The 26,975-nt window shown below is 48.2% G+C and overlaps 1 protein-coding gene across 3 annotated transcripts in view; it reads left to right on the top strand.

Annotated features, from left to right (window-relative positions):
• Positions 1-14,167, top strand: part of EIF4E2 (eukaryotic translation initiation factor 4E family member 2) — a 45,173-nt gene extending 31,006 nt beyond the window's left edge. For 2 of the 3 annotated variants that reach the window (XM_087725077.1, XM_087725079.1), the window contains 2 exons: positions 4,602-4,681; positions 13,743-14,167. In XM_087725077.1, coding sequence (XP_087581203.1) covers positions 4,602-4,647 — 46 coding nt within the window. In that variant the 3' untranslated portion in view covers positions 4,648-4,681; positions 13,743-14,167. The remainder of the gene's footprint in view (positions 1-4,601; positions 4,682-13,742) is intronic. The other variant, XM_087725078.1, reaches the window with a different exon arrangement.
• Positions 14,168-26,975: the final 12,808 nt, after the last annotated feature.

The raw sequence follows: 26,975 nt of genomic DNA, 5'->3' as shown, positions 1-26,975 counted from the left end.
CAGAACAAGCAGGGGGTTGGACTAGAAGACCTCCAAAGTTCCCCCCAACTTTATTATTCCATTCCATTCATTCCGCAACCGGGAGAGACCGACGCAGGAGATTTAAGAAATTCAGCCTCGCCTGCCTCTGATGACCATGAGTGATCAGCCGAGGCCCTCTCCCATGCCTCCCTCTCCCATTTGTCTAGCTTTGCTAAGCAGGCAAGCTGGATCTCATCCCCCCCCCCAATTCCTTTTTCCCCCATCAGCAAGAAAAATGGCCCCAGCAGCCGCCCCATTAGACCCATTCCCCGAGATTTATCGGAAAGCACTTTGGCGGCGCATAGCCAGAGCGAGTTTTTATGTTTATTGTGGGTGTCATTAGCAAAGCAGATTTAAAGCCAGCCGTGACTGGTAGCAATTGGCTTTTTTTTTTTCCCCTCCCCTTCCCAATCAAAAAATAGCTCTATTAACGGATTCGTGTGCAGCTTGCGAAATGATGCATTGGCCTAAGTTGTGCCAAAGCCTTCGAGGTGTCAGAAAACATGGATTTTTGTCTGTGTCTCTCTCTGGTTAACTGTCTGCATGTTGCACCAGCCTAGGAAACATAAGGCCATCCGAGGGCCGTTTATATTCAGTCGGAATTGACAGTATTGGTCGAAGGGATGATGGGCAACCATTTTCCTTTTCCCCACCTTTGGAAAGTTGCAGGGGGGGGGGGTTCAGCCTATTTTCCAAAGTGCCAGAAGGCAGGACAAGAAGCAATGGGTGGAAACTAACGAGAGAAGCAATCTAGAACTAAGAAGAAAATCCCTGACAGTCAGAACAATTAGCCAGTGGAATGACTTGCCTCCAGAAGTTGTGAATGCCCCAACACTGGAAGTTTTCAAAGAAGAGATTGGACATCCATTTGTCTGAAATGGTATAGGGCCTCCTGCTTGAGCAGGAGGTTGGACTAGAAGACCTCCAAGGTCCCTTCCAACTCTGTTATTCTGAGACTCTAGAAGGGTTTCAGAGAAGAGCCACAAAGAGGATTAGGGGACTGGAGACTAAAACATATGAAGAACGGTTGCAGGAACTGGAGATGTCTAGTTTAATAGAAAGAAGGACTAGGGGAGACATGATAGCAGTCTTCCAATATCTCAGGGGTTGCCACAAAGAAGAGGGAGTCAAGCTATTCTCCAAGGCACCTGAGGGCAGAACAAGAAGCAATGGGTGGAAACTATTCAAGGAGAGAAGCAACTTAGAACTGAAGAGGAATTTCCTGACAGAACAATCAGTCAGTGGAACAGAAATTGCCTCCAGAAGTTGTGAATGCCCCAACACTGGAAGTCTTTAAGAAGATGTTGGATAGCCATTTGTCTGAAACGGTATAGGGTTTCCTGCCTAGGCAGGGGGTTGGACTAGAAGACCTCCAAGGTCCCTTCCAACTCTGCTATTGTATTGTATTGTGATTTAATGAAAAGAAGGACTAGGGGAGACATGATAGCAGTCTTCCAATATCTCAGGGCTTGCCACAAAGAAGAGGGAGTCAAACTATTCTCCAGGGCACCTGAGGGCAGAACAAGAAGCAATGGGTGGAAACTAATCAAGGAGAGAAACAACCTAGAACTGAGGAGGAATTTCCTGACAGTGAGAACAATGAATCAGTGGAACTCCTTGCCTCCCGAAGTTGTGGCTGCTCCATCACTGGAGGCTTTTAAGAAAAGATTGAACAGCCACTTGTCAAGGATGATAGAGGTAGTCCTCGACTTACAACCACAATTGAGCCCCAAATTGATGATGACGAGACATTTCTTAAGTGAGTTTTTGCCTTGTTTTGCAACCTTTCTTGCCTGTAGTGAATCCCTGTGGTTGATAAGTGAGTAGCCTGGTTATTAACTGAATCTAACTGAATCTGGCTTCCCACAAAAGGGGATCGCATGACCCTGGGACACAGCAACGGTCATAAATATGAACCAATCGCCCAGCCTCTGAATTTTGATGACGTGATCACAGGAAGGCTGCAACGGTCGTAATGGTGAAAAACTGTCATAAGTCACTTGTTTGGGCACCGTTGTAACTCTCAGTGGTCATTAAAGGAACTGTTGTGGTGTGTTGTGATGGACACCCTTTTCCAAGCACTGTGAAGCAAAGTGTGCTCAGGTCTAGTCTCCCCCCCCCCCCCGGGCGGGGTTGCTTATGTGTGCACCAGTTTACGCCATTTCGTTTGTGTGTGTGCCCCACACACATGGACAGTGCAATTTAAATGGTTCTGGTGCATGCAGAAATAAGATGGTGGCGGCTATGGCGCCACCCAGAGAACTGGTTTGGGAGCGTGGCAGGCCTGGGTGGCTGCCGGCTCCAGCGACTGGGGCTGCCAAACAATTACCGGTTCAGCCGAACCAGACTGAACCGGTAGGAACCCACCACTGGCCTAGTCCTGCCTTAGACACAAAGCTACTGGGTGATTAGAACAGAGAAGAGAAGAAATATTGGGATATAGAATGGAATGGAATAGCATAGAATAGGAATAGAATAGAATAAATATTGGAATAGAGAGTGGAATGGAATAGAATAGAATAGAATAAATATTGGAATAGAGAACGGAATAGAATAGAATAAATATTGGAATATGGAATGGAATAGAATAGAATAAAATAAATATTGGAATATGGAATAGAATAGAATAAATATTGGAATAGAGAATGGAATGGAATAGAATAGAATAAATATTGGAGAATAGAATACAATTGAATTGAATTGAATAAATATTGGAGAATAGAATACAATTGAATTGAATGAATATTGGAATATGGAATGGAATAGAATAGAAGAGCATAGAATAGAATAAATATTGGAATATAAAATATAATAAATATTGGAATATGGAATGGAGTGGAATGGAGTAACAGAACAGAATAGCGTAGCATAGAATAGAATAAATATTGGAATATAAAATAGAATAGAATATAATATTGGAATATGGAATGGAGTAGCATAGAATAGAAGAGAAGAGAATAAATATTGGAATAGAGAATGGAATGGAATAGATATTGGAGAATAGAATATTGGAAAATGGGACAGGACAGGACAACTTTATTGTCACTTTGAATGTACATTAATTGACATACATCACAATGAAATGTCACACAGGTCTCAAAGGGTCACCACCTCCAATCTACACTCCATGAATATGACAAACGTAATAAATAAATAAATCTCCATGTAATTACATATATTCTATGACTAGTTTGGATGTAGAAATGTTCATGGGGAGAAAAATGAATCCTGCTGTTTACCAGACGGATGGCATATCGGGAGCAAAGCTCTCCTGCCAGAAAGACTTGGAAACCTGATGAAACTTTTTCACACTTTACAACCGTTGAGGCCTTCCCATGGCCAGGTGATCAAAACCCAGGCGCTCGGCCACCGGCTCGTATTTATGACGGTTGCAGTGTCCCACGGTCCCTCGATCCCTCCTGACACAGGAAAGCCAAGGGGTGGGGGGAGCCCGATTCACTTTAACAACTGCCGTGATTCGTTTTAACAACCGCGGCAAGGGAGGCCGTTAAACGGGGGCCAAACTCGACAACTCGCCGGCTTAGCCACAGAAACGTTGGGCTCAATTTGTGGTCGTAAGTTGGAGGACCCCCTGTATCCCAAAGAGTCTCATTGGAACGGCCGGCCTTCGGTCTGTTCTTGAAGGCAAGCAGAGTTGAAGCTGTTTACCCCCTTGGGGGAGGAGGGGGGCAATGCCGTTGTATCAGTAGCAACAAAACAACTCTTGATTCAGCTTCTTGGTGGGATGAGGGTGGAGGGACACAGGGCCCTTCACAACCAGGTAAAAAGGTTGGTACTTTGCAGTCCGCTTCCTGGAGGGGGGGCTTTACGGGAATGGGGGGGGGCAGAGGAGAAGAGAGATGAGGGACTAAGAGGGTGGATGTGAGCCAGATCCCTTCTGCTTCCGTGGGAAGGGCAAGTGGGGGGGGGGGGGGGCATCCCAGCTGCCTTTCAGTCCCCAGCCTGGTGGGTCTGCATCTCAGCCCTCCCAAACACCCAACCTGGAGAACTTTGCCTCCCCCCAAAAATTGCTTTAAAACAGGGGTCTCCAATCTTGGCAACTTTAAGCCTGGTGGACTTCAACTCCCAGAATTCCCCAGCCAGCTTGTCCACAAATCTTCAAGGGAGGAAGGAGTTAGGAAGGGAGGGAGGGACAGAGAAGGGAGGGAGATGGAAGGGAGGAAGGAGTTAGGAAGGGGGGAAGGCAAGGATGGAGAAGGAAGGAAGGCAAGAACGGGGAAGGAAGGGACGGAGGGAGATGGGGGAAAGAAGGAAGGAGTTAAAAAGGAAGGAAGTCCTTCGAAAGCTTTCCAGCTTTGCTGGCTGGGGAATTCTGGGAGTTGAAGTCCGCCAGGCTTAAAGTTGCCAAGCTTGGAGACCCCCCCCCTACTTTGAAAAGCATCCGGGATTCTCTTTTCTCTTATCCGGAGTTAAACCTTTGGTTTTGAAGTGCTTGTGTTTTTCTTTTCTTTTGTGTGTATGTTTTCCTGCCCTCCCCCACACCCCACTTCTTCTTCCTCCTTCCCCCTCCCTCCCCATTGGTTTTCTTACCCCCCCCCCCCATCCCTCTGGCTTGCCAGGGCCTGGGAAGACTTTCATGGCCTGGTGAACATCAGCGGCCGCTGAAATGAGCATCCTCCCTCCCTCTCACAGGCCCAGGGTAGGGCATCATCTTTCTTCTTAAACCATTATGGGATGTACCTCTCAGCCAGAGGTTCTGCCCTCTCTCTCTCTCTTCCCCCCCCCCACCCACCGCACCATTCACGCTCCCTCCGAGGGAGCTGCAGATCCATTTCTAAATCCTGCAGCCTTGAGATACTCTAGGCTGGCTCGTTCTTTTCCCTTAATCCAGGACTTTTTAAAAATATATATATATGCCACTTTTCACCCTTACAGGGTCAAAGAGGCGTCTTTTAAATGCGACCAAGCCAAATTCTTTTGCTCCCGAGCACCTCTGAACCATCCTGGCAGAAAGAAACCAACCATGTTAAATCCCATCCTTAACCAAACGGAAGATATTTTATTCCTTTGCTTGGAAACCCGCAGGGGATGATCCTTTATGGGAAGGTCTCATGGAAGATGAGATTTTGGGGGACCCCAGGATAAACTCATGGGGCATCCAGGCCCCTTTAATCACACCTTACCTGACCCCTGTGAGAGAGCGCCTGGCTTCTTGCCGAAGCCCTTCCAAGGCTGAGAGGTACATCCCCCTCGCTTGCTTGTGTTGTGTGGATGTGGGACCATCGAGTGGGGAGGGTGGAAGGGCCCCAGTCCGGCCAGCTTACCACCTCACCTGCCAACAGAGGTGGCAAACCGAACAGTCCAGGCACAACCTGCCCGCTCCAAATTTCCCCTTTTCAAAACACAACAGACAAATCGGGAGGGTCTCCTGGCAGGTGTGACCACGTGGTCCCGGAGTCTTCCATCCAATTTGTCCGGTTGACTTGCTGCCACAAAAGTATTTCCACCTGAGCACTGAGGCTCAGCAAAAGAATAGCAATAGCACTTAAACTTATATACCGCTTTATAGGGTTTCACAGTCCTATCCAGAGGTGGTATTCAGCCGGTTCCAACCGGTTCATCCGATAGCAGTGGGAATCATGGGTGGTTTAGGATGGGTTAACCCAGCTCTATGCTGTCCTATTTAGGCACATTTTCAAGCCACGCAGATGCGTGCAAGCCACGCGTGCCATCAAAGCGGGATGCGCATTCACATTTGCAAACCGGTAGGGAAAGTAAGTGAATACCACCCATGGCTCTTTCTAAGCGGTTGACAGAATCAGCGTATTATCTCCCAACAATCTGGGTCCTCATTTGACGAACTTGGGAAGGCTGAGTCCACCTTGAGCCGGTCAAGATCGAACTGCTGGCAGTGAGCAGAGTCAGCCTTCAACGCTGCCTTCTATCCGCTACATCAGTGCGACTCAAAGAGGGAGGGAAGAAAAAAACAGTGGCACGGTGATTAGAAGGCCGGATTGCAGGCTGACTCTGCCCACTGCCATGAGTTTGATCCTGATTAGCTCAAGGTCGACTCAGCCTTCCGAAGTCAGTAAAATGAGGACGCACATTGTTGGGGGACAATATGCTGACTCCATAAACCACTTAACAGAGGGATGTAAAGCACTATGAAGTGTATAAGTCTGTTATTGCTATTAAATGACTATGCCCCGAAGACTGAGGGGGCCAGAGAGCATCGTCGGCACCCACTGAGGGTCACCTGATCGTGATCCTCCCCCCTCCTCAGGTTTTGGGAAGGAGAAGGACCAGGGGACCATCCCAAAACAAAATTAGCCAGCACAATCCTGGTGGCTGTTTCAGGGCTAACTTTTGGTTTCATGTTTTTTTTTTAATTTAAATGTTTTGTTCATTTCGTTTTGCTGCTTTTGCTGTTGTGAAAGTGCTACCTGTGGTGTCGCAGGGCGAGGTGGGACCGGGCTCATCCCTGATCCTGAGGAGCAAATTCCCAAGCTTGCTTTGATCTGCCTTCGTGGTTGGCTCAACTGCCAAGATCTTCCTCCCTGGCCTTTCCTTCCCTGTGGCCGCTACATGTGTTTCGTTTCTAAGTGTCCGGCCCGTCCTAATGGGAGGAATGGAAGACTCCCTTAGATACACTCCTGTATCAGGAGTGCCTACAATAGGGTTCAACCTTGGCAACTTGAAGACTTGTGGATGTTGTGACAGTGAGGAGGTTGGGGAGAAACATGGGTCAGTGCTGGGGGGCTGGGGAAAGCTCAGACGAGGGCTCTGCGTCAGAGGCAGAGAGGGAGCTAGACAGCAGCGAGGCAGAGGAACAGCTGGAGCCTGTTCCCAGTGTGCGCATGCACAGAGCTGCCAGAAGACAAGAACTAAGAAAGCAGGGTCACAAAGCCATACCTTGGAGGTGGTTTGCCCCTCCCAGAGGAAAGAAAAGAGGAGCGAAAGGGGAGGGGGCTTTTGCAGGAAACAATTCGTTCCTTCGGTCATTTCAAAAGTGGAAAGTTCTGTTTGTGACTATAAGAGACTCTGTGCCAAGTTTTGCCTTGCCCTGTGTTTGGAAACTAGTTATCTGGCAGCTCTCCAAGCGAGATAAGGTGCGTGTGGATAAACATTCCTTGTCTGCCAAAGCCTTGCTGACTGTGAATGAAAGGAATTCACAGTGGTGTAAATAAAAGAGGTTTTGCTGGGACTAAGACTCTGCTTCATGCTTTTTAAGGAAGCCTGGGTCAGAACAGTGGACTTCAACTCCCAGAATTCCCCAGCCAGCTGGGGAATTCTGGGAGTTGAAGTCCACAAGTCTTCAAGTTGCCAAAGTTGGACACCAGTGGCCTACATTTAGATGTTTGGCCAGGACAGCCCAATTTAAGCCCTTCTCTCTGGGTTTTATGCACATCACACATGAAGGTTGCACTGTTGTGACCACTGTCCGCTGTTGTGACCACTCTCTTGACTTTTCATGGGCCACGCCCTGTGGGCTCATCTGCTTTCCATTAACTAGTTAATCTCTGAACCTTAGATTGCCCGAGCAAGCAACTCGGCTTACAAAATGCCAAATTTTTGAGCAGGAAGTCGGGGGAGGGGGGAGGGGAATGCCTGGAACAACACACACACACACACACACACACACACACACACACACACACACAATAAAAGTCCAGGAAGAGCGCCTGGCCAGGTGTTGGTTTTATTACCGTCCATCAGTAGCAAGCTTTGTTGGCATTGTGCAACAATTACACAGGTACTCAAACCACCTCGATAGACTACAGATGATTGAAATGCTTGGTTGCACAAGTATCTGCTCCTTTTTTTTTTTTAGCAATCACAGTACAAAGCTGGGCTTGAGGTGGGCTCCAGCCTTACCTTTTTGTGAAATATTGATATAGAAATAGATATAGATAGATATAGATATACCGTATTTTTCACAGTATAAGACGCTCCAAAGTATAAGATGCACCTAGCTTTTGGGGAGGAAAACAAGGGGGGAGGAATATCTGCCTCTGCCTTCCAGCAATTTGCCTCCTTGCAGCAAACAGCAAACAGTACAGAAGATATACAGTGTTCGTGTTGTTACAGTTCTAACTACACTTGTACAGATGCTGTTAAAATTGATGTGGCTTTCTGGAAGTATACGTTATTCTCTGCTATTTAAAAGAAGATACAATAGCACTGGGCCTCTTCAGATCAAGCATTTGTTTTAAAAAGCTTCTTCATTTTGTTCAGCTGTCTAGAACGATAGTAAAGCAGCCTTTAAAAAATAAGAGTAATAATTTGAACATTCTATATAGGCATTTATAGTTATTGACTTGCCTCCTTACAGCAAACAGCCTGTTTCAGTTTAGCCTGATTAGAAGAAGAAGAAATCTCCCTCTGCCTCCCAACAATTTGTCTCCTTGCAGCAAACAGCCTGTTTCACTTTCAGTTTCAGCACTGGCCTCCCAATGATCAGCTGTTTCAGGCTGCAGGGATTGCCATAGCCCATTTGCTGCCTCTGCAAGCCCCATTTTCCCGTTTGCTGCAAGGAGCAAATTGCTGGGAGGCAGAGGCCAAAGGGTGGGGGCCAGTGGGTGGGTGGGGCTACATTCAGTGTATAAGACGCACCCAAATTTTCCCCTTCTTTGAGGGGGGGGAAGGTGCATCTTATATTCCAAAAAATACGGTAGATAGATAGATAGATAGATAGATAGAGAGAGAGAGAGAGAGAGAGAGAGAGAGAGAGAGAGAGAGAGAGAGAGATGATAGATAGATAGAGATAGATAGATAGATAGATAGATAGATAGAGATAGATAGTTAGAGAGAGAGAGAGAGAGAGATGATAGATAGATAGATAGATAGATAGATAGATAGATAGATAGATAGATAGATAGATAGATAGATAGATAGATAGAATTAGAATTAGAATTAGAATTGATTTTATTTGTAGGCCGCCCTTTTCCCTGAGGGGACTCAGGGCGGCTCACAGAAACCAGGGAAGGGGAAATACAGCACTAAGACAACAACACATAATAAAATAATAAGCAACATGCATACAACATTCGGGCGGGGTAATGGTCCTTATCCCCAGGCCTGACGGGCGAGCCAGTTCTTCAAGGCTATGCGGAAGGCCTGGACGGTGGAGAGGGTACGAATCTCTACGGGGAGCTCGTTCCAAAGGGTCGGGGCCGCTGCTGAGAAGGCCCTCCTCCTTGTAGTTGCCAGCCGACACTGGCTGGCCGATGGAGTACGGAGGAGGCCTAACCTATGAGATCTTATAGGTCGTAGGGAGGTAATTGGCAGAAGGCGGTCTCTCAAGTATCCAGATCCACTGCCATGTAGGGCTTTATGGGTGATCAGTAGCACCTTGAAGCGCATCCGGAGATCGACAGGTAGCCAGCGCAGCTCGCGGAGGATAGGTGTAATGCGGGTGAATCGGGGTGCACCCGCGATCACTCGCGCGGCTGCGTTCTGCACTAGCTGAAGTCGCCGGATGCACCTCAAGGGCAGCCCCATGTAGAGCACGTTGCAGTATTCCAGCCTAGAAATCACGAGGGCCCGAGTGACTGTTGTGAGGGCCTCCCGGTTCAGGTAGGGTCGCAACTGGCGCACCAGGCGTACCTGGGCGAATGCCCCCCTGGTCACAGCCGCTATATGATGGTCGAATGACAGCTGTGGATCCAGGAGGACTCCCAAGTTGCGAACCCTCTCTGAGGGGTGTAAAATTTGACCCCCCAGCCTGAGTGTTGGATTAATGGCCAAATTTTTGGGAGGGAAACACAACAGCCACTCGGTCTTTTCTGGGTTGAGCACAAGCTTGTTAATCCTCATCCAGTCCATGACGGCTTCAAGTCCCCGGTCCATCACGTCAACCGCTTCATTGATTTGGCACGGGGCGGACAGATACAATTGAGTATCGTCCGCGTATTGATGGTATCTAATCCCGTGCCTACGGATGATCTCTCCCAGCGGTTTCATGTAAATGTTAAATAGTAGGGGGGATAAGACCGAACCCTGCGGCACCCCATATTTCAGGGGCCTTGGGGACGATCTCTGCCCTCCCACTAACACCGACTGCGACCTGTCCGAGAGGTAGGAGGAGAACCACCGTAACACGGTGCCTCCCACTCCCACCTCCCGCAGTCTTCGCAGAAGGATACCATGGTCGATGGTATCGAAAGCCGCTGAGAGGTCAAGGAGGGCCAGGATGGAGGGATGTCCTTCATCTCTGGCTCTCCAAAGATCATCCATCAATGCGACCAAGGCGGTTTCAGTGCTGTAACCGGGTCTGAAGCCTGACTGGAAGGGGTCTAGGTAGTCTGCTTCCTCCAAGGACCGTTGGAGCTGGAAGGCCACCACCTTCTCAACAACCTTCCCCAGAAAGGGGAGGTTGGAGACCGGGCGGTAGTTGTTAAGGACAGCTGGATCTAGGGATGGCTTCTTCAGAAGGGGTCTCACCACCGCCGCTTTTAGTGTGGCGGGGAAGTTCCCCTCCCGAAGCGAGGCGGTTACAACCGCCTGGATCCAGCCTCGTGTCACCTCACTGCAGTTAGAAACCAGCCATGAGGGACACGGATCCAGAGCACAGGTGGAGGAACTCACAGCTCTCATGGCCTTGTCCACATCCCCGGGGGTAACCTCCTGAAACTCAACCCAGAGCTGTTGAACTTGATCCCCCTGAGTCTCGGCTGGAACTGCGGGTGTGGAGTCCAAGTCCGTCCGAAACCGAGCAATTTTGTCCGCTAAGAATTGGGCATATTCTTCAGCTCTGCCCTGCAAGGGTTCCCCCGCCTCCCTTTTGTTCAATAGGGAGCGGGTTATCCTAAACAGGGCGGCTGGACGGGACTCAGCGGATGCGACCAGGGAGGCTATGTGCGATCTTTTGGCTGCCCTAAGTGCCCTAGTATATTCCCTGGTGCAGGTGGTTACCATTGCTCGGTTCGCTGCGGACTTATCGGACCTCCAACGGTGCTCTAGGCATCTCCTCCGGCGCTTCATCTCCCGGAGCTCCTCGGTGAACCAAGGAGGTCTCCGGGATCCGCCGCCTCGGAGGGGCCGCAGTGGCGCAATCCGGTCGAGGGCCTCTGACGCTGCCGAATGCCACGCAGCAGCCAGAGTCTCTACCGGACTGTGGGCGAAAGTATCAGGAATAACCCCAAGCTCTGTCTGGAACCTTACTGGCTCCATAAGACGCCTGGGGCGGAACCATCTGGTCGGTTCCTCCTCCCTACAGTGGGGGTTTGGCCTCCGGAAGTCGAGCCTCAGTAGGCAATGGTCTGACCACGACAGGGGTATGATGTCACTCCCCCTCAGACCAAGATCACACATCCACTGCTCCGAGAGAAATACGAGGTCAAGCATGTGTCCCGCTGAATGGGTTGGGCCTCGGATTACTTGAGTCAAGCCCATGGCTGTCAGATAGATAGATAGAGATAGATAGATAGATAGATAGATAGATAGATAGATAGATAGATAGATAGAGATAGATAGATAGTTAGATAGATAGATAGATAGAGAGAGAGAGAGATAGAGAGATAGATAGATAGATAGATAGATAGATAGATAGATAGATAGATAGATAGATAGATAGATAGATAGATAGATAGATATTGTTTCCCTCCAGGTGTTCCCTCTTATCCAGCTGTTGCCTTTGAAGGCAGCTGAATGAGACAACTCACTCCCCAATAACTCGCTGCAGAGCAATTCAACAATTCAATTTTAATCATTTGAAATCATTTTAAAAATAATTTTAATTTTGGTCATTCCCATTTCATTTTGTCCTTCCTTTGGTTTCCTTTTTTTTAAATAACAATAACACTTTCACCTGCATGCCGCTTCATCGAGCTTTACAGCCCTCTCTAAGCAGTCTACAGCAGAGGTCCCTAACCTCTGGGCCACGGGCCACTACCTGCTCTGCTCTTTTCAGAGAGATGCTCTAGATCAGTGATGGCGAACCTTTTGTGGCTCGCATGCCAAAAGCAGGGGGAGCACAGGGGGTCGTGCGTAGGCGTGCCACACCCATAATGCTATGCGCAATACCCCAGCGTGCATGACTAGCACTCCCCCCCCATTTTTTGGGCATGGTTTTTTCGCCCTCCCCAGACTCCAGAAGCTTTATAGGAGCCTGGGGAGGGTGAAAACAGCCTCCCCCGTCCCAGCGGAGGCCCTCCGGAGGCTTCAGGAGCTTCCCTGAAGGCTCTGGCGTGCGAAAAACCAGCCTTACAAGCAAACCAGAAGTATAATCTCAAACTTCCGGTTTGCCCGTAGGGCCGGTTTTTCCCGCTCCGGAGTCTGCAAGGAGGCCCCCGGAGGGTGAAAAATGGCCTCAAAAGAAGGCTGAAGTCAGCTAGCGCACTGGCCAGCTGACTGGGCAACGCCTCATGGGCCCTGACAAATGGCTCCGCATGCCACAGGTTTGCCATCACAGCTCTCGATAGAAGTCACAAAGTAGGAATGGGCCAGGAACGGGTGGACGCGCATGAAAGGGAGGAGGATGAAACCAGAGGGAGGAAGGGGAGAGTAATTCCGTCCCGTGAAAGGAGAGTTTGCAGGCTGATGTGGTAGAGGCCTCCCAGATATCTTAACCCCGGAGTTCCCCCACATTTCTGAGTTTGTGGAACGGGGGGAAGGTGTGGGGAGGGGATTGGTTCCGTGTGAGCTACTGTCAAGAGCACACACGCGTGCAGCTCCATTGACTCAAACCGTGTGCACCCCGCTCACTTGAATGGAGCGCAGACGCTCGCCCGCTTCTCACACAAACGAGGACGGGGTGCATGCGGGGGGCACGGTCTTGCCAGCCGTTTCTGTGGCCCGGTTGCAAACCCGTCAATTGCCTACTAGTGGGGCTGTGGCCCACAGATTGGGGACCCCTGTCTTAAGACTCCCTCCCCCCCCCATTCCTCCAGCCTGCAGAGCCACAAGAAAGGTGCTCTGTGAGGTTTGGAGAGGGTCCAAATTGGGGGAAGAGTTCCCCCCTCCTTCCCGCCTCCCATGACGAGGGTTAACCAGAAGCCCTTTCGACACTCCATCATCTCCTTTGTGCTGGGACCTTCTTTATGATGCGAAAGGCCATCAAATCTTAACAAGCCGGCTGGCCAGGCGCTTTCCCTGCCCTTAATGGGCTGTTTAGCTGCATTCATGCGCCCTCAGGGCCCGAGCAGAAAGAGAGTCGCTTGGCAGTTTGTAACACAGCCACTGGAGGGGCCTTAATGGGTTCCAAGAATTATTTTGCTGCTTCTGCAAGGGAGAGAATCCCCCCCACTCCCAAGCTTAGCTCATGGCCATGTTTCCCCCAAAATAAGACAGGGTCTTATTTTCTTTTGACCACCGAAATAAGCGCTTGGCCTTATTTTTGGGGAAGTCTTATTATTTTTGAGGTGCAGGAGGTGGCGAGTGTGGTCACCTCATGGCTGCTGCTGTGTGGCAATATTTTTGGGGAGGGCTTATTTTTGGGGGGCGCAGGGATTATTTTAGCACATGCGCTCAAAAGCCCGATTGGCCTTTTTTTAAAAACCTGCCTATTCGCCCGAACCGGCAGGAAAAAAATACCTTAAAAAGTGAAAAACACTTGGCCACGCCCACCCAGTCCCGTGACCCTCCCACCACCAAGCCACGCCCACAGAACCAGTGGCCCAAAAATTGAGAGGTCACCATTGCCGGGGAGGTCTCATTTCCAGGGGAAACGGGGGAGCTTCCTGTCGCTCACAAACTCGTTACGGCTGCTACGACGTCTTGGCGGGAAGCCTCACGGTCTGTTTTGCTCCTTTGCGTTGCAGGGATAACTCCAGCTTCCGAAACACCAAGATCACATTGTGACAAGGAAGTGAGGAAGCGACTCCAACCAGCTCTTCCTCGGTGCGGCCCGGAGACGTGGGGGGAAGCGCCTCCCTCGACGCCCTGCAGTCAAAGTTTGCGGGACGGCCTGGACCTTTGACCCTCCAAGACGGCCTTTACACCCATGTCAAAGACTGACCTTTCGGAAGACCTGGGACCCGCCAGGCCGAGCAGGGGAAAACTGTCCTTGGCAGTTCCTCGGGGACCCTTCCCCACCCGGCTTCCCTCCGGGCAGCTCCTCTCGTTCAGGGCCCACGTCTGCCTGGAGGGTTTCCAGTATTATGACGGTCTCGTTTGCGGCAGAGGCTGTCGGAGAATTGGCACCCCTTCCTCTGCCAATAAACCATTCGGCTCCTAGTTGATCCTCCTCCTCCTCCCCCTTGCGTCTCGTTTGTGAAATGGGGGGATGCGGGGATCTGGTTGAGAAAGCCGGCCGAGCTCCCGTGGGAAGCCCCTTCTTGGATTGGCAGCAGATCAGACGGGCGAATGCAAGCGAGAGGCCAGGCAGCATTAATTTGGAATTAATTGTCAAGAGCCCTGGTGGCTCAGTGGTTAGTGGGCAGCATTTCAGGCAAGTTCTGTCCACAGCCAGAAGTTTGATCTTGAGCAACTCAAGGTCGACTCAGCCTTCCGTCCTTCCGAGGTGGGTAAAATGAGGACCCAGATCATTGAAGGCAAATATGCTGACTGTGTAAACCGCTTAGAGAGGGCTATAAAGCACTGTGAAGTGGTATATAAGTCTAAGTACTATTGCTACTGCCCTTCCCTCCATCCTTCCTTCCTTCCCTCCCTTCTTCCTTCCTTCCTTCCGGTTAACTCAGCCTTCCATCCTTCCAAGGTGGGTAAAATGAAAAGCCAGATTGTTGGGGGCAAATATGCTGACTCTGTAAACTGCTTAGAGAGGGCTGTGAAGCACTGTGAAGCAGGATATAAGTGCTATTGCTCTGCCTGCCTGCCTGCCTATCTCCCTTCTTGTTTACATCCTTCCTTCTACCCTCCTTCCTCTCTCTCTCCTTCCCTTCTGCCTCCTTCCCTCCCTCCCTCCCTTCTCTCCTTCCCTTCCTTCCTTCCATCCTTCCTTGCGCAGTGGTCAGAATGCACTATTGCAAGCAAACTCTGCCTGCAGTCTGGAGTTCGAGCCTGATCAGCTCAAGATCGACACAGCCTTCCGTCCTTCTGAGGTGCGTAAAATGAGGACCCAGATTTTGGGGTCGCAAGAGGCTGATGCTGTAAACCGCTTAGAGAAGGACGGTAAAGCACTGTGAAGCGGTCTATAAGTCTAAGGGGTTGGGCTCTTCCTGTCTGCCTGCCTATCTGTTTGCCTCCCTTCTTCTTTACATCCTTCCTCCTACCCTCCTTCCTCTCTCCCTCCTTCCTTTCTGCCTCCTTCCCTTCCTTCCTTCCTTCCTTCCTTCCTTCCTTCCTTCCTTCCTTCCTTCCTTCCTTCCTTGCGCAGTAGTTAGAATGCACTATTGCAAGCAAACTCTGCCCACTGCCAAGAGTTCAATCCAGCTCAAGGTCGACTCAGCCTTCCGTCCTTCCGAGGTTGGTAAAATCGGGAGCCAGATTGTTGGGGGCAAATATGCTGACTCTGTAAACCACTTAGAGAGGACTGTGAAGCGGTATATAAGTCTAAGGGCTAGTGTTAATTGGTCTCAGTTGGAAGCTACAATGAACCCCTCTGAAAGATACTCATATCCCAGTTTTGAACTTCCAATGGCTTCCCTTGTAATCCCGTAATCGTATTTTGGGAGATTGACAACCTTCCCTCATTTTCAATCATTTACAGCATGCTGAGTCCCACGGCCACAATTTATGACATTTTGGGGCAGAAACCCAACATTTACTTCCGCTTTCCAGCAACAAACACCCATTGGCTGAAGTGGGTTCGTTTAACGACCGCCATGTTCGCTTGATGACCGCGGAATTCAGTTAGCAACCATGGTGTTTGCTTAATGGCCGTGCAACAACAGTCAGGAAAATCCGGCAGAGTGGCACGGTCACCCACTTAACGACTGGCGTGACTTAAACTGTAATTGCGGGTTCATTTTCCACTCATAAATCGAGGACGACTTCTAACAGTAAGAATCCAGATGTTCCTCCAATCCATTAACCAACAAAGGGGATTTGACAGCAACATTGCCCAAATGTAAAGTACAACCGACAGGTGTGTAGGACCACAAGGCCCATAATTCCCTATCAGCTGACTGGCTGGGAGATAAGTCGGTTCCAAGCTTTAAATTCCTCTTTGGGGAAGCACTTCCTGCAAACCAGAGATGAGAGTTGGAGACCAACTATCGTCTTAAATCTGCTTTCACTCAGCTTGGGCTACGTCCTGTCCCCAGCCAAGACCCATGAAAAAGAAGAGGAGGAAGAGAAGAAGAGGAGGAGGAGGAGAAGAGGAAGAGGAAGAAAGGCAGGGGAGAAGAAGAGAAAAGAAGAAAAGGAAAAGAGGAGAAGAAGAATAGAAAAGAAGACTGAGACGAATGAGGGAGGCCGGTGCTAAGACTGCATTTCAAAAGCCATTTTGTTGGCAGAGTCCATGACCAGGACATCCTCATAACTCCACGTGCCTCAAATTGCCTCCAGCCAAATGATGTTGTGCGATGTTCCACAACATCTGATGGAAACAACTGATGATGCCAACAGGCCCAAGTCCAGAGGCTGGGGAATTCTGGCAGTTGAAGTCCATATATTTTAGAATGAATGAATGAGCTGGAAGGGACCTCGGAGGTCTTCTAGTCCAGCTCAAGCAGGAGACCCTCTACCATCTCAGACAAGTGGCTGTCCAGTCTCTTCTTAAAAACCTCCAGTATTGAGACATTCACAACTTCTGGAGCTAAGCTGTTCCACTGATTAATTGTTCCCGCTGTTAGGAAATTCCTCCTTAGTTTCAGATTGCTTCTCTCTCTCTCTGATTAGTTTCCATCCCTTGTTTCTTGTCCTGCCCTCCGGGACTTTGGACAATTATTCGACTTCCTCTTCTTTGTGGCAGCCCCTCAGATACTGGAGTACTGCTATCATGTCACCCCTGGTTCTTCTTTTCTTTAGACTAGCCAGATCCAAAACCTCTGGAGCCGTTCTTCCTATGTTTTAGTCTCCAGGCCTTTGATCATCTTAGTTATAAAGTTGCCAAAGTTGAGAAACGGGGCTCCGGTGTCCCTTACTAAGAGGATCCATTGTCGGAGTAGGAAGAACTCCCTGCCTGTAGGCTGAGCTCAAGCCGGCAAGCCTTGACCGAATTTCCTTCCTGTAATTTAAATGTGTCAAGCGTCTTAAAGGCGTTCAAGAGCAAAGCAAAACATCATTGATTTTTTCCTTTCCTCTTTTTTTTTATAGCTTATCTATTTGGTGGGATGCGTCTGCCCGCAGAATCGCAGGATCATTACGCAATTGCAATTGTGTGTGTGTGATTTCTTTGCCGTTATTCCCCTGCTCGGTGCCTTTTTCTGTGACTCGGGCTCACTCAGTGCCTGATGGAAGGAAGGAAAGTGAAGCTTGATAGTTTGTTAACCATGACAAGGATGGAAGGAGCAGACAAGGAGCTGGGAAAGAGTGGGAAAGAAGGGGGGGGTTGCAGGAGTTGGGGGGGGCAGGCAACCAGCAGTGGGCCAGGTGCCACTGTAAGCCACAAGAGAAGGAAGGAAAGGGAAAGGGATGAAGGGAAGGAAACAAAGGAAAAAGTAAGGAAGACCAATTTAAGAAGACGTAGGAAAGGTATTGTAAGGTTATATGATTGCTGGGTAAGAGAGACAAAGAGAAGGAAAGGAAGGGAGAGTAAAAGAAAGGAAAGAAAAAAAGGAAAGAAGGAAGAAAAGCCCATTTAGAAGATGCAGGAATGGTTTTGTAAGGTTATATGATTGCTGGGTAAGAGAGAAAGAAAGAAAAAAGGAAAGGAAAAGAAAGGAGCCGAGGTGGCGTAGTGGGTAGAGTGCAGTACTGCAGCCACTTCAGTTGACTGCTAGTTCAGCAGTCCGGCTGTTCAAATCTCACTGGCTCAAGGTTGACTCAGCCTTCCATCCTTCCGAGGTGGGTGAAATGAGGACCCGGATTGTTGTTGGGGGCGATATGCTGACTCTGTAAACCGCTTAGAGAGGGCTGAAAGCCCTATGAAGCGGTATATAAGTCTAACTGCTATTGCTGTTGCTATTTAGAAGATGGAGGAATGATATTTAAGATTATATGATTACTGGATAAGAGAGAAAGAATGAGAGAGAAGGAAAGAGGAAGATAGTGAAAGAAAAAAGAAAGATTCCCCCCCACTGAATCTCCCTCCCTCCCTCCTGCTCTCTCCAATACAAGCAACCAAATTAAAAGCACACTTGAGTCAAACACCCATCTCTGAAATAAAGTTGCAGAAAAACCTCAGAAACGGCTTTGATTAAGGGAGACGCAGAGCTCTTCAGCCCTCCTGCTCTTGGGATCAAAGGGACCATCGCCTTGCCCACCCCGAGACTTTTATCTCTGCTTCAATGGTGGTTCTCCTCTTTGTGGTGAAATCATCTCACGAACCAGGAATAGCTGAATGAAGTAATGAGGGAGCTGAAGACTGAGGGTTTTTCATCATTTGTATACAAACATCCTGGCCACTTTGATACGACATCCTGAGTTCGTTCATTGCAGTGTGCAAACATCAGTCAGTTTTGGACTAAAGTATCTTCCCCTGGATCAGCCCCGTGTCGTGTGGGGGCAGATTCGGAGTATGAAGAAGTTGGGGAGGAACATGGGCCAGCCCTGGAGTCTGGGGAAAGCTCTGATGTGGGCTCTGCATCGCAAGCAGAGAGAGAGCCAGGGCCCTCTGACATTTCCCAGCTGTCTTCGGAGTCGGAAATAAGTGGGGAAGAAGAACAGCTGGGGCCTGTTCCAGATGCACATATGTGCAGAGCTGCCAGGAGGGAAGAACAACAGGACAAGGAGTGAACTCAGGAAGAAAGGCATGCATGGATGCTGAATGCCCTTTCCTGGCTGGAGAATACAATACAATACAACAGTAGAGTTGGAAGGGACCTTGGAGGTCTTCTAGTCCAACCCCCTGCCTCGGCAGGAAATCCTATACCGTTCCAGACAAATGGCTATCCAACATCTTCTTAAAGACTTCCAATATTGGGGCATTCACAACTTCTGTTCCACTGATTAATTGTTCTCACTGTCAGGAAATTTCTCCTCAGTTCTAAGTTGCTTCTCTCCTTGATTAATTTCCACCCATTGCTTCTTGTTCTACCCTCAGGTGCTTTGGAGAATAGTTTGACTCCCTCTTCTTTGGGGCAGAACCTGAGATATTGGAAGACTGCTATCATGTCTCCCCTGGTCCTTCTTTTCATTCAACTAGACATACCCAGTTCCTGCAACCGTTCTTCATATATTTGATCATAAACAGAAGGAAAGGGGAGTGGTCGTTGTAGGAAGCAACCATTTGGATTTCTGTCCAAAGATTTGCCCATGGTGGTTCCTGCCTCACCTCAGAGACAGCTTGGCAGAATTTAATTTACAGCTTTGTGGCTGGCAGCTCCCAGCCTGGCAATTATCCAAGGACTGATAAGGTCTGTTATTGCAATTAACCCTTGGAAGGATTGTTGCCTGGACTTTTCTCTGTGTGAAGGCCATGAATTCACAGTAGTTAAATAAAGAGGGGTTGTTGTTTTTTCAGGACAAGGGGTTCTGTTTCTTGGTTCTGCTAAGGCTGGGTCAGGACACCCTGGATTGCTTTAGCATCCGTCGATTGGGACGCTCCCACAACCAAATATAACCCACATTAGGCCAATGAACCCATATGAGGGTAACAGTCAGTAAGCATCGCTTGGGTATACAGGTAGCTTGTCAGAAGATCCCAAAAAGGGGACCAAGTACAATGGTGGGTTTTGAATAATTCCACCACCGGTTCGCCACACGCTCACTTCATGACTCACTTCTACATGGGGCTGCCCTTGAAAAGCGTTCGGAGACTGCAGTTAGTCCAGAATGCAGCCACGCGAGCGATATTGGGTGCACCGAGGTACACCCACGTTACACCTGTCCTCCGCGAGCTGCACTGGCTACCAATTGGGCTCCGGATGCAATTCAAGGTGTTGGTTATTACCTTTAAAGCCCTACATGGCTTAGGGCCAGGGTACCTTCGAGACCGCCTACTGCCACATACCTCCCAGCGGCCGGTAAGATCCCACAGATTGGGCCTCCTTCAGATGCCGTCAGCCAGACAGTGTCAGCTGCCGGGCCCCCGGAGAACAGCCTTCTCTGTGGCAGCTCCGACTCTTTGGCATCAGCTACCCCCAGAGATCCGGACCTTACCCACTCTCATGGCCTTCAGGAAAGCTGTAAAAACCTGGCTGTTCCGGCAGGCCTGGGGGCTGTTGGCCTCATTGTTGAGGTCCAGCCCCGATTAGAATGAATGTATGAGGTGTTGCGATTTTAAACTGTTTTTTTTCGTTATGTGTCTTTTTTTTTCTTCTCTTTTTTGTAAGCCGCCCAGAGTCCTTCGGGATTGGGCGGCATATATATTTTATAAATAGATGATAGATAGATAGATAGATAGATAGATAGATAGATAGATAGATAGATAGATAGATAGATAGATAGATAGATGATAGATGGATGGATGGATGGATGGATGGATGATAGATAGATAGATAGATAGATAGATAGATAGATAGATAGATAGATAGATGATAGATAGATAGATAGATAGATAGATAGATAGATAGATAGATAGATAGATAGATGATGGATGGATGATAGATAGATAGATGATAGATAGATGATAGATAGATAGATAGATAGATGGATAGATAGATAGAAGATAGATAGATGATAGATAGATAGATAGATAGATAGATAGATAGATAGATAGATAGATGATAGATAGATAGATAGATAGATAGATAGATGATAGATGGATGGATGGATGGATGGATGATAGATAGATAGATAGATAGATAGATAGATAGATAGATAGATGATAGATAGATAGATAGATAGATGATGGATGGATGATAGATAGATGATAGATAGATAGAAGATAGATAGATAGATAGATGATAGATAGATAGATAGATAGATAGATAGATGGATAGATAGATAGAAGATAGATAGATAGATAGATAGATAGATAGATAGATAGATAGATAGATAGATAGATGATGGATGGATGATAGATAGATAGATAGATAGATAGATAGATGATAGATAGATAGATAGATAGATGATAGATAGATAGATAGATAGATAGATAGATAGATAGATAGATAGATAGATAGATAGATAGATAGATAGATAGATAGATAGATAAATGTGGCTCCAGAGGTTGTAGATACTCCTCCATCACTTTTAAGAAGAATTTGGAGAGTGATAGGTAACCTTTTCTGGACCGAGTGCCCAAAGCGTGTACATGTGTGCTCCCAAACTCCCAAAATGCAATGCGTGCATACCCCTGTCTATGCCCCCCGCTCCCCGTGCATGCACACACACACCCCTGCATGCTCAAGCATCCCCGCACATGCCCCGCTACCTGCGTGTGCATGTGCATTCCTGCACATCCCCCCCCCCAATGCAGGCGCAGAGACCAGCTGTTATACGTATATGCATGGCAGAACTGAACTGGGGCGACGGCTCGCGTGCCCACAGAGTGGGCACTGCATGCCACCTCTGGCACTCATGCCGTAGGTTCACCATCGCAAGTATAGGATCTCCTGCTTGTGCAGGGGGTTGGGATAGAAGACCTCCCCGGCCCCTTCCAACTCTGCTATTCCGTATTCCTCCTGCACCCTTAACTGCACCCCTTGCCCCGTCCCGATGCAGTCGGTGGTGGTGGTGGTTTTTCCAACCCCCCGCCCCATGCTCTGCGCCACTGCAGCATTTCGACATTTATTATTCAGCTAAACACATGACCCCTGCTGTCTCCAATATCGGTTATGGTGAGATTTGCGTTCTGCTTATAATAGCGCTCCGGTGCTGTAAGCCGACAAAATGCCCATGTAGAAGCGGCCTGACGCTGCCAGCTGTGCTCTCCTATCCGCCACTGTTGCATTAATTGTTTTGCAAATGATGGCACTTAAGGCTTTAGTCTCGCTCCCGAGCCCAGCTGTGCGCAGAACAAGTTTGCTGCTGCTTCATTTGCTCCCTCGCGCCAACGCGGCGCACCAGCTCATCCCAAGCTCAACACGAGAAACCCACCCCACCCCCCTCCTGCTGAGCTTGAAAAGAAAGAGGAGGGCTTGTCTCCATTCGCTCCTGGCTCTCCGCCGCTTGTCTGAGTCCCTTGTAGGCTTTAGGCCGGCTGCATTTTAATTTCCCCTTTTTAAAAAAGAAAAAAGAAAAAGAAAGAAAGAGAGAAAATGATTTTGTTTCTAACATCAAATCTGGCATTGAAGGAGGCTGGAGTCCTTTGGTGCTGTCTGAGCTGGGTTGTTTTCGTGCAAACGTTTCGTGACCCAACTAGGTAACCTCATCAGGGCTAAAAGGGAGGAGGAGGAATGAGAAGGGGGGGGGAGAGGGGTCTGTGTTCTGACCAAGGCTTCCCCAGAGCATGAAGCAAATTCCTTGTCCTGACAAAAAATCCTTTTATTAATTGACTGTGAATTCTGCTCCTTCACATCCAGCAAAGTCTTTCCAGGGAGGATTTACGGTCACAGACCTTCTCTGGCTTGGAGAGCTGCCAGGCCGAGATCTGCAGAACTTGGCAAGGAGCCTCGGAGAGTCACGAATCAATTAATCTAATTGCCTCCTGCAAACTCCACTCCCCTTTTGCGCCTCTTTTATTCCCTATGGGAGGGTCCATTCATCGTCCACCTGTGGCCTTACTCCCAAGTTGACTCCTGTTCTTTAGCTGTTCCCTTCGTCTGGCCACTCTGCACATGCGCACACTGGGAACAGGCTCCAGCTGTTCTTCTGCCTCACTGATGTCTGACTCTGAAGGCAGCTGATAACTATCGGATGGCCCTGGCCCCCTCTCTGCCTCCGACACAGAGCCCTCATCAGAGCCTTCCCCAGACTCCAGAACTGGCCCATCTTCCTCCCCAACCTCCCCACTGTTCGAATCTGCTGCCAACTCCGCTGGCAGGCCACAGCAGGGGGAGGAGGAGGAAGAGGAAGGAAAGGACGAACAGTGGGGCCCTTGGTGTTCTCTGAGCTTAATTATTTTCTTGCAGATATTTCATTGACCCACTAGACAACACCAGTGCTAGAAGGGAGTGGAGTTTGCAGAGTGGAGAAGGAAGATGATGACTATGGGATCTTTGGTGCTGCTTGGCTGAAGACGTTTGTTTACCCAACTAGGTAATATCATCAGTGCTGCAAGGGTTTGCAAAAAGGAGGGGGAGGAGGACTGTGGCGTCCTTGGTGCTCTCCGAGCTCGGTTGTTTCCTTGCAGATATTTCATTACACAACTAGATAACACCATCAGTCTTAGAAGGAGGAGGGACAGTCTAGTACATACGTCTATCCTCTTTTGCTCAAATTCTGAGGAACTCAAGAACTGGTTTAGTTCAGCTAGAAGCTTTGCAGGTAACCCTTTGCATGGCCAAGGATTAGGCCTAGCTGAAGGTGCAGAGGCCAATCTGGGCTTGACCAGACTTTAGGTTAATACATGAGAGTTGAAGTCCACGCATCTTAAAATTCCCACGGTTGGGAAACGCTGGGATAGTGGTTTAAAGCAATGGTCTCCAACCTTGGCAACTTTAAGACCTGTGGACTTCAACTCCCAGAGTTCCTCAGCAAACATATGAAGAACGGTTGCAGGAACTGGATATGTCTAGTTTAAGAGAAAGAAGGACTAGGGGAGACATGATAGCAGTCTTCCAATATCTCAGGGGCTGCCCCAAAGAAGAGGGAGTCAAGCTATTCTCCAAGGCACCTGAGGGTAGAACAAGAAGCAATGGGTGGAAACTAATCAAGCAGAGAAGCAACTTAGAACTGAGGAGAAATTTCCTGACAGTTAGAACAATTAATCAGTGGAACAGAAGTTGCCTCCAGAAGTTGTGAACGCCCCAACACTGGAAGTCTTTAAGAAGATGTTGGATAGCCATTTGTCTGAAACGGTATAGGGTTTCCTGCCTAGGCAGGGAGTTGGACTAGAAGACCTCCAAGGTCCCTTCCAATTCTGCTATTGTATTGTATTATTGTACTTGAGCCTTAGCAAGATTCCCAAAGCAGCCAGCAGAGGGAGCTTTTGCACCAGACCTGTGAAACGGACTGTTGCCAAGTATCACCAATTCTTTTGGGAATATGCAGTCCCCGTTTTTTCTCTTTCTCCCTTCCAAACCAGGGGTGGGTTTCAAAAAAATTTGGAACCTACTCTGTGGGTGTGGCCTCCTTTGTGGGAGTGGCTTGCCGGCCATGTGACCTGGTGGGAGTGGCTTGCCGGCCATGTGTTTTCTTTCTCTCTCTCTCTCTCTCCTTCCTTTTGTCTCTCTGTCCCTTTTTTCTTTTTTCTTTCATCTCTCTCTCACTCTTTTTCTTTCTTTTTTCTTTCTTTCTTTCTTTCTTTCTTTCTTTCTTCCCTTCTTTCTCTTTCTCTCTCTCTCTGCGTCAATCTGTGTGTGTGTGTGTGTATGGCAGTGGTGGGTTTCAAAAATTTTCGGAACCTCTTCTGTAGGTGTGGCCTGCTTTCCGGGTCCACTGGTGGAACCTCTTCTAACCAGTTGGGTAGATTTGACAAACCGGTTCTACCGAATAGGTGCGAACTGAGAGGAACCCACCTCTGTTCCAAACGCACATCCTTCCTGGTTGGGAAGCAGCTGGAAAGGGGAGGGGGAGGAGAATTAAGTGTGGGAAAGTCCGCTTAAATCATCGGAGGCTTTTAAACGGTTGAAAACAAGGCCGTTGCTGGTAGTCCTCGGTTTACAACCGTTTCATTTAGTGTTACAGCGTACCTAAACGAAAGTGACTTACAACCGGTCCTCGTGCTTACAACCCTCGCGGCATCCCAGCGGTCACAATTTGAGCAAGGTGTGTACGACGGGTGGTCATGTGACCACCCAAATCAATGGGGGGGAACTGGATTTGTTTAACGACTGCGTGATTCATCGAATAACTGCAGTGATTTTGCTTAACTACCACGGCAAAAATGTTGTCAAATCAGCTGTGATTTTTAAAAAAAATGCCTTGCCTAGCAATAGAAATTGTAGTTCTCAATTGCGGTCGTAAATCGAGGACTACCTGTAGCAGGATTTAACAAAGTGAAAGCAAACCCAGCCCTCTTCTTTCTTGGTTGCCTTCTGAGTAGCGACACAGGCAGTCCTCAACTTATAACGGTTCATTTTGTGACCATTCGAACTTACAACGGCACTGGAAAAAGGGACTTACGAACATTTTTTTCACACTTATGACCGTCACATCCTTTCTGATCATGGTCACTTGCTCAAAATTCATACGCTTAGCAAGTGCCTCATATTTATGACGGTTGCAGTGTCCCAAGGTCAAGTGACCCCCTTTTGAGAACTTCTGCCAAGCAAAGTCAATGGGGAATGCTAGATTCACTTAAAGACGGCGTTACTAATTTAACAACTGCAGCAGAGGTGGGTTCCTACCAGTTCGCACCTATTCGGTAGAACCGGTTCGTCAAATCTACTGAACCGGTTAGAAGAGGTTCCACCAGTGGACCCAGAAGGCAGGCCACACCTACAGAAGAGGTTCCAATTTTTTTTGAAACCCACCACTGACACACACACACACACACACAGAGAGAGAGAGAGAGAGAGAATGAGAGAGAGAGAGAGAGAGAGAGAGAAAGAGAAAGAGAAAGAGGAAGGAAGGAAGGAAGGAAGGAAGGAAGAAAGAAAGAAAGAAAGAAAGAAAGAAAGAAAGAAGAAAGAAAGAAGAAAGAAAGAAAGAAAGAAAGAAAGAAGAAAGAAAGAAAGAAAGAAAGAAGAAGAAGAAAGAAAGAGAGAGAGAGAGAGATGAAAGAAAAAAAGGATAAAGGGTCAGAGAGACAAAAGGAAGGAGAGGGAGAGGGAGAGAGAGAGAGAGAGAGAGCACATGGTCAGCAAGCCACTCCCACCAGGTCACATGGCCAGCAAGCCACTCCCACAAAGGAGGCCACACCCACAGAGTAGGTTCGAAATTTTTTTGAAACCCACCACTGAACTGCAGTGATTCACTTAAATGTGGCAAGAAAAAAAAATCACTTAATCAATTGAGCGACACAACTTTGGGGCGCAATTGTGGTCGTAAATCAAGGACTACCCATAGGGGACTGGGTAGCTTCCTAAATCTTTTCCATAATCTACCGTAATCTGTAATCTCTGCAGAAGCCTGGAATTCGGTTTCATTCCGTTTCCCAGCAAAAATTTTAAAAAACAGACTGCAGAGAACAATGGCTTTGTTTAATGACCTGGGTGTTTGCTTTTGACGACCGCATTTGCTTAATGACTGCTGCAAAAATAGGTCATAAAATCGAATCAGCGCGCGATGATCCGCAAATCCCATCTAATTACTTTAGGGTCCAATCTGGGGCATCCATGTTATAAGGGTTGATAAGAATGCCGTCGTGATTTTATCTGTCTTGCGTTCCGAAACACTTCAGGAGTTTTCGCCTGTACCAAATCTGCTGCAATTCTTTATTGACTTTTAAATTTCCTAACACAGCCAATAATCAAATTAAGTTTCTGCAGATTGGAAAGTTGCTTTAAAACATGGAAAGTTTCTGAGAAGTAAACAATTAAAAGGGAGGTGGGGAGAGGGAAGAAGGAAAGCGAGCCAGGCAGACAATAACAGGCTACTAATGAATAGCAAAGCTTTAAAAGCTATTATTCCAGCGTAGAGCAAACTATTAAAATGGAATCGAGTCGGAAATTATAAAAAATATCGGCAAGGAATGGGATGTTATTGCGTCGCAGTGAAGATGTGCAAAAAATAATAATAATAATAATTCAAGTTGGGATTTTAAAAAAATATATATTCTGGAGAATTCACGACGTTCGGTTTCTGCCCCGGGGATTTCTCAGAATTTCATCCTTCAAAGGAGAATCACTTTAATATATTTGAGAAGATCTCAGCTCTGTTTTTTCCCAAAACACCAGCTTAGAACACATGAGCCGTTCCTAATGTGAGGTTTTGCACCCCCCTACATCAGGCCTGGGCATTTGATACACACACACACACACACACACACACACACACACAGAGCGCCCACATCAGGCCCTTTGGCTCTCCCCATCTGGCCCCCAGGAGGTGAATAGGAAATG

This window comes from Thamnophis sirtalis, unplaced genomic scaffold (assembly GCF_051295495.1).
Source record: "Thamnophis sirtalis isolate CommonGarterSnake01/CBP01778 unplaced genomic scaffold, rThaSir2_p1.2 scaffold_11, whole genome shotgun sequence".
NCBI lineage: Eukaryota > Metazoa > Chordata > Lepidosauria > Squamata > Natricidae > Thamnophis > Thamnophis sirtalis.
The sequence above is the reverse complement of the archived record's forward strand: the minus strand, read 5'-3'. Positions and strand labels throughout refer to the sequence as shown.